The sequence below is a fragment of the Anarrhichthys ocellatus genome, unplaced genomic scaffold (genome assembly GCF_004355925.1).
Source record: "Anarrhichthys ocellatus isolate YVR2014 unplaced genomic scaffold, GSC_Weel_1.0 scaffold1086, whole genome shotgun sequence".
Lineage (NCBI taxonomy): Eukaryota > Metazoa > Chordata > Actinopteri > Perciformes > Anarhichadidae > Anarrhichthys > Anarrhichthys ocellatus.
The window spans coordinates 1-12,726 of NW_022281060.1; the positions used below are offsets into that span (position 1 = coordinate 1).

Sequence of the window (12,726 nt, forward strand, 5' to 3'; positions counted from 1 at the left end):
TTTTGGGTGGTTTTATAGTGCAATGTTGTATATCTGAGTGAACTGTTCACTGCACAGATACTGTATGTATATTTTTGTATAGACTGATTCAGAAATTGGATCATTGATGATGCATCATTTAATGTGGCCAATGTGCCTTTTTTCTTATTATTTTTTATATCGCTGTGCTGCATTGGTACAGATGTTTAAAATCGACTGTGCTAAATGTTCTTGATTCCAGTTAATGCTGCTAAACTGCTTCTCTTTTGTCAATCAAGACTATTGTGCCGACTCCGTAAGAGTGGACTGTTCCAAAGGGTGTTCAGGGCGGCTTCTGAAGACAGTCGGTCATTTTATTCTCATGTGATTATGTAGTCAAATCAATCAAATATGAGTTTTAGAAGTCAGGCTGCAGAACTAGCAAACATAACTTTTCAAGGGTGTCAAAGTGAAGTTAATTACTTGCACATTAAATTCTATTTTTCTTTTAATACTAAGATTTTGCTTGTTTGATCTTTATGTATCTCAAGATGGTTATTGGGGAATATTAACATACTGTATATTTAACATTCGGTGCCTCACAGGTGCGCCACTGCACTGAATTGTCTGGGTAAGCTATCGCTACAGGTAACATTGTTTAGCGTAGCCTACGGTGTCACTTCTCTCTCAGTTTTGTAGCATTTCCAAGCAACAGCAGACATTTTACTATAAGCAAATGAAGCCAAAAAGGAGCAACACAGTATCACAGGGCTGGACTGAGGACTGAGTACATCTCACACACGGAGATCTGTATCTATACATCTCAAAGACTGGAAACAGGATAGAACAATTCTTCCTTTTAAATTAAAACTTTTAACGCCCAAGGACATAACCGTCGAGGCTGGTTTATACTGTATTCAATCCAGGTGAAATATTTTGTCTGGTACACCCACATCACACCCTCGCATTAACAATGGAGAGGGAAATGCAGGTATGTGACTCAACAAAGTTATATCATGTGATGATAAAAGGTGCAGCTCAGGTGATCCTTTGTACTCCCTATTTGGACATTGACTGTAAATACAGCCGTCACCCTCTCCAGGCCCTGTCCCCTGGCTTTCTGTGGAACTTAATTCATCTTAAATTTAAATGCTGTTTTACAAATTTTGAAATATTGGACACATTTATACCTGCCATTATTCTACACTTTTTCGTAACTTCATTCCGCCTTCACAATCCCATTTATCTGTTGTGGCCAGAGTTGTTCTATCAAATAAATACTGCCAGAGCTTAAACCAGAACTGAAATAGCTTGTAGTTATTTTAAAAACGAGTTCCTCTTCTTATATTTCCTCACTTCAATAGCGTTATGGTTGTCCCAAGTATTCTACTAATCTATTGCAGAAGAGCAGAATTACATTCGTCGCTTCTCCTTTTGAGTGCAGGACTTTTAAAATAAAGTATTGTTAACATTAAGGTTGTACTGCTACGTTTACACAAGACTATTTGAATAAGTTTGATTTGACCGCACATAAATACTAATGCAAGGTAAAAGGTGTTTGATGATATTATAGACATGTTCGGTTGTGCCCGGCTCAGTTTCATCTTGACTGACAGTAAAGTATCCAGCGGAGGAGAGTCGGGGTGGGGTGTTGATGTGTTTTACAGGGAAACGAAACCCGTTATTCTGCGCAGACGCAGTGGGTGCCGCCCAGTGGAAAAAGAGCGAGATCGAGTGAAGTTACAGCAGACCCGCGTTAGACTTCAAGTCTGTAACAACCTGTGGAAAAACAAAATCCAGAAGAGAAAACGGTCGACGGCTGATTTCTGTCGGTATCTATCAAAGGTAAGATCGACTTTCTCTTTATTTATTTGGTTGCTCGTGTTAAATTTTTTATTTATTTATTTTTTGCATAGTCATGGATATAAGGCATATTAGATAACATCCATACATGCTCATAATGCTGACGTACGAAAAGCAATAGCCTCCTCCCGACATGTTGCTCGTGGTTTTCTGTGGCTAAAAAAACGATGTACCCAGTGGGCGTTTAGACGGGTCCTTTGGGGGGGAAGCGGTAACAAAATATGTGGAATGTGGAATTTGGTCTTTTTCTCTAATGCACTTTTCCTGTTTATTGTGGTTTTTATGGTCTTTACGGAATACTAGCAGCATATTTCTGCAGACAATTATGCCTGCATTAACATTAACACAATAAAGGCCTGATGTCCAGCCCTATTATATTTAGTGTACTGCGAGGGACAAAAACACACTGGACCACTGCTGCACTGTAATGAAGGATCCATTGTTTTCCTTACCCAGAGATGGGAAAAAATACATCAAAATGTATTTTGATAGAAAATACCCCTCAAAGTGTGTCACACTCAGATAAAATATTTAACTTAACAGACAATCCGTTGAACTTGAAGATCTGAAGACTGAACTCGTGAACTGTTTTTTGATTTGTGGAGAAAGTAGTTTGAGTATTTTAAATACAGAATTACTCCACTCTAAAGTATTTTGTTACAAATTATGTTCGATTTTTTATTGGCCCTATCAAATACAAATGACAAAATACTCAAAAGTAATTGAAATACGTATTTCAAATACAAGAAATAGAAATAGTGCCCATCTCTGTGTCTAGGCTAGTGCATAGTCAGTGTTTAGCAAGTTAACTTATCAGTCGAGTAGCTAGCTATGAAGAGGGAGATTGGGAGCTTGCACTGTATTACAAGTTATAAAAAGTAAAATATATATACATAATCAATCAAGTTGTTGTCTTTTAATAGCTTTGCTTAGTTACACTGCCATTCTGTGACTGTTCTTCCTCTTTGTGGGCTTCACCAGAGCTTTGTGTACATTATATAGCCCAAACCTGAATGCTCTGCTATACCAAATTGTGAGAAAACGGAAAATCCAGAAAAAAGTATTTCCTATATTTTAAATACAAAATACATGTATTGTATTTTGTTACATTTTCTGGCACCAGTATTTTATTTTAATACATTTATTTGAGGGGTATTTTGTATCAAAGTACATTTTGATGTATTTTTGCCCATCTCTGCCTGACAGCATGCTAGCGTTATTAGCATGTTAGCATCGATCGCTAGCTTGATATTATAACCATCACCATGTATGTACAATAGGCTATGTAGCCAGACCCAGACATCAATTATACATCAAGCTAGTTGACATCTGTCACACTCAGATAAAATATTTACCTTGACAGACAATCTGTTGAACTTGAAGATCTGAAGACTGAACTCCTGAACTGTTTTTTGAGTCGTGGAGAAAGTATATTGAGTATTTTAAATACAAAATTACTCCACTCTAAAGTATTTTGTTACAAATTACGTTCGATTTTTTTATCGGCCCTATCAAATACAAATTACAAAATACTCAAAAGTAATTGAAATACGTATTTCAAATACAAGTAATAGAAATACTGCCCATCTCTGCCCCTACCATTATATTAGGGGGGGTGCCTGCTCTCCCCCAACGCCCCCCCTCCGTCCCCCTTGAAGGTAAAGTTAATTTTGTTTAATTTAATTTTCTATATATAGCGTCAGATCACAACAGAAGTAATTTAAGGTTACCTTTCCTATATATACAGTATATATATATGCCCACGTCTTGCAGTGACAGAACCCATTAGTTATATTTACACTACAATGATTAAAAAAGGTAATTTTAAAAGAAAATGAAGGCCGGCAATGTGATTCTATATTCAAGCAAATTACTAATACTCTAATATTCACAAAGACATCACAGATCACATCCTAACAATGGGTACATCCCAATTCTCTTTTGCATCCCCGTTTCCTTCACTTGCGTCTTTTCCTTGCGTCTTAGTCCCTCCCACCAGGGATGCATGGAGAGACGCAAGGAAACCATGCAAGGAGAGAGGAAACGAGGAAATATGTTTTAAGAGATATGAGATGTCCTTTCCTCAGTAGAGTCACGTGAAGCGACGTCTGTTTCTGATGACGGCAGCCACTGATCAGCTGTGATCAGCTGTCAGTCGGCTTAAACAGCTGGAGAGACTTTTGATAAGTTTGTCTGTTCACATGATCACTGTACTTAATAATAGTAACTAATAATACTAATAACTAATAAAGACACACAGTAATCATCACTGTCAGAGTAGAGGTGTTTTCTCTCTGTAGCCTGTTACCTGTCTAACAAACTGCATTGAGTATTTATACTGTGTTCTGTGGTATTTATACATAGTCTGTGGTATTTATACTGTGTTCTGTGTCCTGTTTATAAGCGCAGGACCGAGTTCCACCGGCGGAATGCATTCGTCCTATTTATTAATTACTTGCATGTGTATGTTTTGAAATTCTGACATTCAGGAATGATCAGCCTCACGTGACTGAATGAAATGATGATAAATGATGTAAAAAGTGTTTTGTCTCTCCAGCTCTCTCAGTCTTTAATTGTATCCATAATAAAAGTTATTGAGGGAAATATCAGATCATGAAAAGACAAATCTTTCTAATAAATTAAGAAAGTTGTTTGTGGTCCTTTGTTGTTCAGACTACAATTAACATTTATTTAAACCAGATGGTGAATCAGAAAACTAATAAAATATAAAACTTGAGTTTAATCTCTGATCTGTCTTCACTCTGGTATGAAACTCCAGTGATATCTAGAAAAATCAGATCAGTCTGATCAGCTGCAGCGTCCAATCACATAACTTATGAACAATGAGGGGGCGTGTCGTCCGTTAAAACACTTCCTGGAAGGCTGTTCTCATGCGTCCTCGCTCATGGCTCCTCAGAGATCCCTCCTCGCTCGAGGAGCGAGGAAATGACAATTAAGAGACTTGGGATGTACCAAATGGCAGACAGTTGCAGCACTTGCATTGCTTAGGTCTGGCTTTACTCTTGACCGAGGTTACAGAAACTTTGGGCTTACTGGTTATGTAAAACAATAGGGGGGGCTCATTACCATGAGAAAAAACAGCACTTTTGACTGCTATTACACGGTTTTTAACATAAATCGTGGGAAAATAGAGCTGTTCACGACAAAACGTGCGCAAGCGAATACCCTCAAAAAAAGAGCTGAAAAATATATTTATCTACATTTTGCATTTCTCTGTAGCGGAAACAAGATTCTAAACTGAAGCAATTTTTGATCACCAGATTTCATCCACACAAGTCAAGATGATAATGGGTTAAAAGTAACTGTAAATGTTTTCTCTTGCAGATGGAAGGTGATAATGGGAGAAGCCAAAGTTGATAATGTGACGAAGTAAGGAGAAAGAAAATCATGGGTGAGTGAAGAGACGAGTCCTTTTTTATGAGATGTCCTTCCTATTTTCAGTACAAAGGTCTATAGTATTTTGATCTGTTTGTAGTGAAATGTATATATTTTTTCCCTCTTTGCTTTTAAAGTGTTAATACCTTCTAACCATTTACTGTTATGTATATATTATTTACATTATGACATTAATATGTATTTTCATATTAACAATGAGTCAAATGATTATCTGTAATAAGAGTTCCCCTCAACCATATGGGGCATTTTAGAGTCTTTCAGCACATGGTTTTGATTCTACAGAACACAAAGTTACTGTTTTGGTTCAATTTAATTCCTCATTTTTATTGAACTTATTCCCACCTGACACCTGTTTTTGGCAAAAAAATCTTTCATAGCACAGGGCTCCAGACTAACGTTTTATGTTGGTTGCATAATACATTTTACGCATTACCTTTTTTGTCAGTTCCCAAACACATTGGTAATTCCACAACACATTAAGCAAATAAGGAAGGGATCCAATGGGACAATGGCCCCCCCCCGCTCAATGTTCCTGTCCTGCATTTGGGAATAAGTGTAGATGAACAAAACAACATGTATATTACCCCGCGCAAGCTTTGATGTTCGCAAGACTGGGTTTGAGTGCAATCCACATGTTTACATATCATGGAGCGGTCCCTCATTGAGAATGTTTGGGGTGGGGCAGCTTCCTTCCATCTCAGTTATACTGCGCATCTAGCTGGAAGAGTGGCAAAACACAGATGATTACGTTTAGTTGATTTCAGATCCTCATCGGCAACTCCAAATAGGGCTGCAGTTAGGTTCAATTGCACAGTTTAGAATCTGAGAAAGTGATTTCAGCTCCGATTTTAAATCTCAGAGAGTGCATACTGATCTTTTGGTGGATGGATTGAAAGCAAGCACCAAGACCAATTAAAATAGCACCAGGTGCCTTGAGTAAGTAGGATATTTGGTGTCTAATCTGTGAATAATTAACGAAGTGGGCCTTTGGCAGGTTAAACCTCCCAGACAATTAAAGAAATGAGACAAAGCAGTCTGATCAGGCCGGTATTTAATGCATTATAGGCGTCTTCTGTACCAGTCCTGGTATGTTAGAAATTTCATGGATTGGATAAAAGTTAGCGGCAATGGGGCTTGTGAGAAAAGAAGGTTGGATTCCAAATCTTTTCCTGAACTGGACCTTCATTCTCAGAGTGTGACTCATAGTTGAGTAAGTAATGAATCACCCTCTGCTGGAAAGCAGATTGATTAAGTAGTGAGATATGATCAATGGTCAATATGCCCACGCAATTGCCAGAGGTTCAAGTCGAAAAGCTACATTTTGTTTGCAGTTTGTTCTGCTGCCCCCAAAAAATACTGGATTAAAGTCTTAGATAGCAATTGATTGGGAAGTGAAAGGAAGTTGCAAAGCATTGAGATATGGACTAACACATTCTTGGTTTTCGACCCATCATCGGATTTGTTGACAAAATGAAAAATATTATTCAACAAACTTCTCTAAATAAGCAAATTGCATACGCCTGAAGTGTGGCAGAGAAATAAAGTGCTTCTCTGATTCTCTCATTCATAATCAAACATATTTTTCTCTCTTTTCTCACTATACAGCTGATGAACTGGAGCAGTCACCCAAGGATTTGACTGAATCTCAAGTAAGCGACTGGCTAAGATTAATTGGGGTGAAGAAGCAGTACATAGAAAAGCTCTATGAGGAAGAGGTAGATGGACAAATCCTTCTTGCACTGAATGAGGACTTTTTGAAGACAAAGATTGGCATGAAATCAGGGCCTGCTCTTTTGATTATTCAAAAGAGAGATGAGCTCATCAACTCCAAGAAAAAGTCTCAAGAGAAGAAAAAGACCACCAGTGGCAAAAAAAACGAGTTGGAACAGAAAAACAATGATCAAAAATCTGTTCAATGTCTTCCCACAACAAGTGAAAGTTCTCCTGCACAGATTCCTGAGAAAGATCAAGCTGTCGTAAAAGACAGACAAACAGCTCAGGTTACTTCAAAAGAAGACTGCAGACCACGGCCATTTGATCAAGAAGGGATTGATTTCTTGTATGTAAAGCACAGAGTCCTGCAACCTGAATCAGGTGCTTTTAATCTGATATCTCCATGCCATGAATTTAAGTCTCTAGCTCTAGCTGCTGCGTTGGATCGCACAAGACTCCAAGCTAAGTTTGCCAAAGAGGTCCTTAAATTTGCAACTGGCTGTATGAATATCAGATCAAATGGCACAATACACTTTGGTGTGATGGACAGCAAGGATGATGCAGGATATGTGCATGGTGAGATAATTGGTATCCCTGTTCAAGAGAAAGACATTTATGTAGATGCTTTGGACTACATTGAAAGGAGTTTCTCTTCTGGCAGGGAGCATGTACGCGGGTGTGTGCGGCCACCAAGGTTCATTGAGGTTGTGGATCTAGAAAGTACAGAAAAGAGCTATGTGATAGAGGTTGACATTGTGCCTTCAATAAGTATTGTTAAGAACAAGGTGTATAAAGTTCGTCTGCCAAACTTCAAAGAGTCATCTAACCAAGTAGAATTTGAGAAAGAAACGATTCTGCGGAGGGTGGGTTCAAAGACGGAACCGGTGATCGACAAAGACATAAGTGATTTTTACGAGCGTGTCAAAGATCGCGATGCCCAAAGAGAAGAAGCAGAGAAAAATCAGTTCCTCAGTGCCCCAGACTTCTGCCAAGACCTTGGAAGGAAACTGAAAATGCTAATGACTTGTGGGAAGAAATTTATCGAAAAGGAGAAATGGTTCATACTCATCACAAACAAATTCAACCCTGATGACCTTTGCAACATTGAATGGCTGCTTAACATGACCGTGTTCTGTGTGTTTGACTTTGACCCAGACTCAAAGATATCAGGTCTTTGCAGTAAGTACCTTAAGCATCACGCTGCAAATATGCATTCTCTGCAGAGCTATAAGAAATCTGATGACATGAGCATCAAAGAATTCACAAGCCACTTGCATCTGTTTGAGCAAACTAGTTGGATCTTTTGTAATGGCCGTACTGACTTCAAAGGAATTGACCCTGAATGTGATGAAATGACTTGGATCAAGACAAAAATGACTGTCCTGCGGGAATCTGTGTCTTTGATCTGTAAGCAAATCTTGCCAAAAGGGACATTCCAGGTTGTTTTTCTTCTCACATCACCAGTTGAGAAACCACTCTTGCACACCTTTAATGAGTTTTTCACAGACATGGAAGGCCATGAAGACATCATCTGCATCTGTGAATCACAGAAAAACTTCCAAAAGTGGCAAAGCTTTGCAGAGGGGTCATGTGGAACAGAAAGTGTGAACAATTCCAGCGTTGTTGGGATGAAAATGAGTCACATTAATGCAACTCTACAGCAAGTACAATCTGTAAAAGCATGCGCCAGAAAACACTTGCCAGTCTTTGTGAGGGGGACTTGTCTTCTTGAAACACACGAAGAGGAAAATATGTCTTCTCTGGAAATTCTGACGGTCGATCATTGTGATGAAACAACCAAAGACTTCATTGATGAGGAGAAAGCAAACATTGACCAGCAGTTCTACCATGGTGGTAGAATAAACTGGTTGAATTTCTGGCTTGCTGAGCACAAGTATGTTGGAGAGGTAATTGAAAGAGATGCTTATCAGGAAGTTTCCAATTGTGTTGACGCTTTGAAGTGGAATGCAGATCAGCCTCCTGTAAACAGCATAAACATCTTCCATCATCCAGGAAGTGGTGGAAGCACTGTTGCAAGACAAGTGCTGTGGAACAACAGGAAAGGTCTACGGTGTGCAGTTGTGAAGCCTTCATACTCAGCTGCTGTTGTTGCTCAACATGCAGTTGAACTGAGAGAATATGAAGAAAAAGATCAACAGACGTGTCTTCCTGTGGTGCTCCTCATTGAAGACTTGGACAAAGAATACCTAGATGATCTCAGGAACGAACTGGAGGTTGCCACTAACACCAAAAGAATCCTGCATGGAACTCTGTGTTTCATTTTGTTGAGCTGCAGACGATCCCATAATCCAGAGAAAAGATGCAAGGAGTCTCCGTTACAGAATGTGTCTGTCACTCACAAACTGTCTGATCAAGAGAAGAGAAAGTTTGCTGGAAAACGAAAAGAGCTTACACAGTTAGGATATGAAGCGGATTTCATCCTGACATTTGTTTTGATGAGTGAAGGATTCGATAAGAAATATGTTCAACAGTTTGTGGAACATTTGCTCCAAGGCATTGACCACCAATCTATTGTCACTAGCCTCATTCTCTATGTAGCACTGCTGAACACTTATGTTCAAAACTCTTTCATCTCTCAGTCTCATTGTCAAGCTTTGCTTGCCTTAACCATTCACTTGGAAAGGTTTCGCCAACATGAGTTTGAGAGATCACTCGGTGACCAGGCTAAACTAATCTTCTTGCACCTTAGGGATGACGAGACGCACATTGAATCAATCAGAATCATCCACCCACTCATTGCAGAGGAAATTCTTCAACAACTTTTGGGGAACCAACAGACCCAAAGCAGTTTGGCAATGAATTTGCTGAGCAACGACGTGCTTTTTGAGCACAGATTTGGAAGGGAGGAATATCTGTCATTTCTGAGAGCACTTTTCATAAGGCGATCCAGAATAATCAAAGGGGACACATATGATAGTTTTTTCTCTCCTCTGATTGAGCATGTGTGTGGAAAGGAAAAAAGCCCAGATAAAGCAATTGAGTTACTCAAGGAAGCGTTCCAGCGTTTCAATAAAAATCCATTCTTTGCACAACAACTTGCTCGTCTTCATTACACTTATGAAAAGTTTGAAGAGGCAAAATTCTGGGCAGAGACAGCAGCCAAACAGCTGCCCAACAACTCATACATACTGGACACAAAAGGACAGGTGTACAGGAAATGGTTCCAAGCTAAGTGCAAAGCCATTGACAACATCAATGTACCAAAGACAGCCCAGAATATAGCAGATGCTGTGGAGACTGCACTGAAAGCCCTGGAATGTTTTCAAGAAAGTGAGAAAGCAGCTGATGCAGATATGGAACACCTTAACAGCTCAGGGTTTTTCTCTGAAGTTGAGGTTGGATGCAGCCTGCTCAAACTGATCTCTTCATTGCAAGTGTTTGCTAACAGAACCAATGGCCATTCAGAGTGTATGAAGTATCTGTTAACGGACTACATTCCTGAGGAAGTTGAAGACGCCTGGGAACCATTTCATGGCCGTTTGAAAAAACTCAACAAGACAATGCAAGATGCCCTCGAATGGATTTCAGTAGACCTCAGTTACTTCCAGACAGACATTGGTTCAGATGGAGAAGAGACCCCTGAAAGTCCTGAGGAGAAGATAAGCCATCCACTGAAATGGTTGGCAAAAAAATCTTCAGTGTATGGGAAATATTTCAGTGAAACTTATTCTACTGCGCTTCAAGGGGAATCGATCCCAGCCAATCTGACTCCTTTCCAAAAACGCATGATCATCTATCATCTTGGTGGGGGCAACATAACATCCATCCTCTCCAAGCTAACAGACCAGAAGGATGCAGTGCGTCGTCTCGAGACCATCCTTTCTCTCTACCCCAGAAATCCAAAAACGGCCAAATTTGGTCAAAGGGATATTGTCAATTACATAATGGTCCACCTTACTCTGAACTGTCTGTCACCGCAGATTCAAAAAGTCGCTCCTCTGAAAGATCTGCAGGCACTTTGTCATCAGTTCCCAACTGATAAAACGAAATGTTTTCCAAGTGCCCTGTTTTTGCTTACCTTGCTATTCTGGCCAGAGGATCATGACACAGATGATGAGAAAAAAAACAAATATGAAATTGTGCACTCAGCTGTTGAACAACTGGAAAAAGACTATTGGACCAAGAGGAAGGACATCCCTCAGAGGAAAAGAAGGATTTACACCCATTTCTTTCTGGGCAGTGGGAACGGACTGGATAAATTTGTCCACAAGAGAAAGGTTGAGGAAGTCACAAAGGGGTTCTCAGTCTCTGAGAAACGCATGAAGTGGTATCGGGGTGAGGCATGGAAAAAGCCTGAGATCGCCGCGATGCTGAAATGTGTTTCTGGATGGACTGAAGATGGAGTGGTGTACCTTGAAGGCCCTCGGAAAAAGAAGTTCAGTATCCAGCCTCTTCATGTACCATCAGTGCCTCATAGTAATGAAAACATCACGTTCTACCTGGGGTTCACATTCAGAGGGCCCTTTGCCTGCAACATCATTGTGAAACAATAGTTTGTTTTTGAACAATGATCCTGTCACATGTGGCTGTACGTCATCTTCCTGAAGCATGGGCTTAATACCCACCTCGTTACCAAGAACAGATTAAAAAAGAAGGATCTTGACAAAACACAAAGCTTCTATCTGCAGTATATTGAAGCACGTGTTATGGCACAAATTGCTATTTTTTTTGTAAGATAGTTTGATTACTATTTTTTACATTTTTCTCCTTTCATACTTGTATATAGATACACATGTGTCCTGAACAAAAGAGCTAGAGGTTTATAAGTGTATGTATATAAAAATGGACAAATCTTGTAAACTGAAATTCCTACTCAACAGCTCAATGCTTCTCAAACAGGAACTTAAAGTCCCTGTTTAGACCTGAATCTAGTATCCTGTTATTTTGATATTGTTTGTAGATCCACTTCAGAAGGACTGCAGTTCACATCTGTCATCAAAATGCATTTGGAATGCATCGCAAGTGAGGATTTGTGCCTGGATTTTGCTAACTGGTTCACGTTTTGTGTTATCCTTTGTAAACTGAACTAGACTGCTGTTAGACAGAAAAGAAACCGAGTAGATGAATTGATTGTGGTTCATAATGTTATACTAACTCTTCTATATCTTCCAGGATGCAATATAGAAAGCAATGGAATCAAATGCAACTTCATTGGAATTGTATCAGTGTTTTAACAACATATGTTTTAAGACCTAAGCAGCAACATTATGTACATTTGGAGAAGAACGTGTGTCTCATATATTGATATGCAAAAGAAAAACAAGCGTAATAAAGTGTGAAATTATGGAAAAATTAAACTACAAGTTACGCCAGTACCTTTGGCGATACCTTTCTATTTTATATACTTATATTGTTTTTGATAGTAACATGAAGAAATACTTGACTCTGTAAACATTACTGTTCTGAAATATTTTAAACATGTCTTGGAAGAAAATAAACATTTTTTCTTCAATTGTAGTTTGTTTTATGTTGTCAATCCTACTACATCAACCTTTGAAGTTCAACTGATAGTGATAGCCCTTTTAGGATATATTAATTTATATTAGAGGAGCTTTGTCTGTTAATCTCTTCATTGTCATCACCACTACACATGTTGGAGCTAAGCCGTGTAGTTTAGTAATTAATAAAACGTGTTATAAAATGACCTGAAGACCAAAATGGTGGCTGTTTGATTGTAGTTGCAGGCATTCTTCACGAGTAAACCAGGTCGGTCAATACAGGATTAATACATTTGCAACGCAGATGAGTTTAAAA

General features: G+C 39.0%; 1 protein-coding gene across 2 annotated transcripts; it reads left to right on the top strand.

Moving 5' to 3' along the window:
- Nucleotides 1–6: 6 nt before the first annotated feature.
- On the top strand, nt 7–12,424 carry LOC116377276 (sterile alpha motif domain-containing protein 9-like). Of its 2 annotated transcripts, XM_031838874.1 has the most exons (3): nt 7–1,803; nt 5,167–5,233; nt 6,844–12,424. In XM_031838874.1, exons 2-3 carry the CDS (start codon nt 5,230–5,232, stop codon nt 11,463–11,465), a joined length of 4,626 nt encoding a protein of 1,541 aa, XP_031694734.1. In that variant the 5' UTR covers nt 7–1,803; nt 5,167–5,229; the 3' UTR covers nt 11,466–12,424. The 2 variants fall into 2 exon arrangements, with proteins under 2 accessions (XP_031694734.1, XP_031694735.1); XM_031838875.1 differs by lacking the exon at nt 7–1,803 and having other exon boundaries at nt 4,726–5,233.
- The last annotated feature ends 302 nt before the right edge of the window (nt 12,425–12,726 follow it).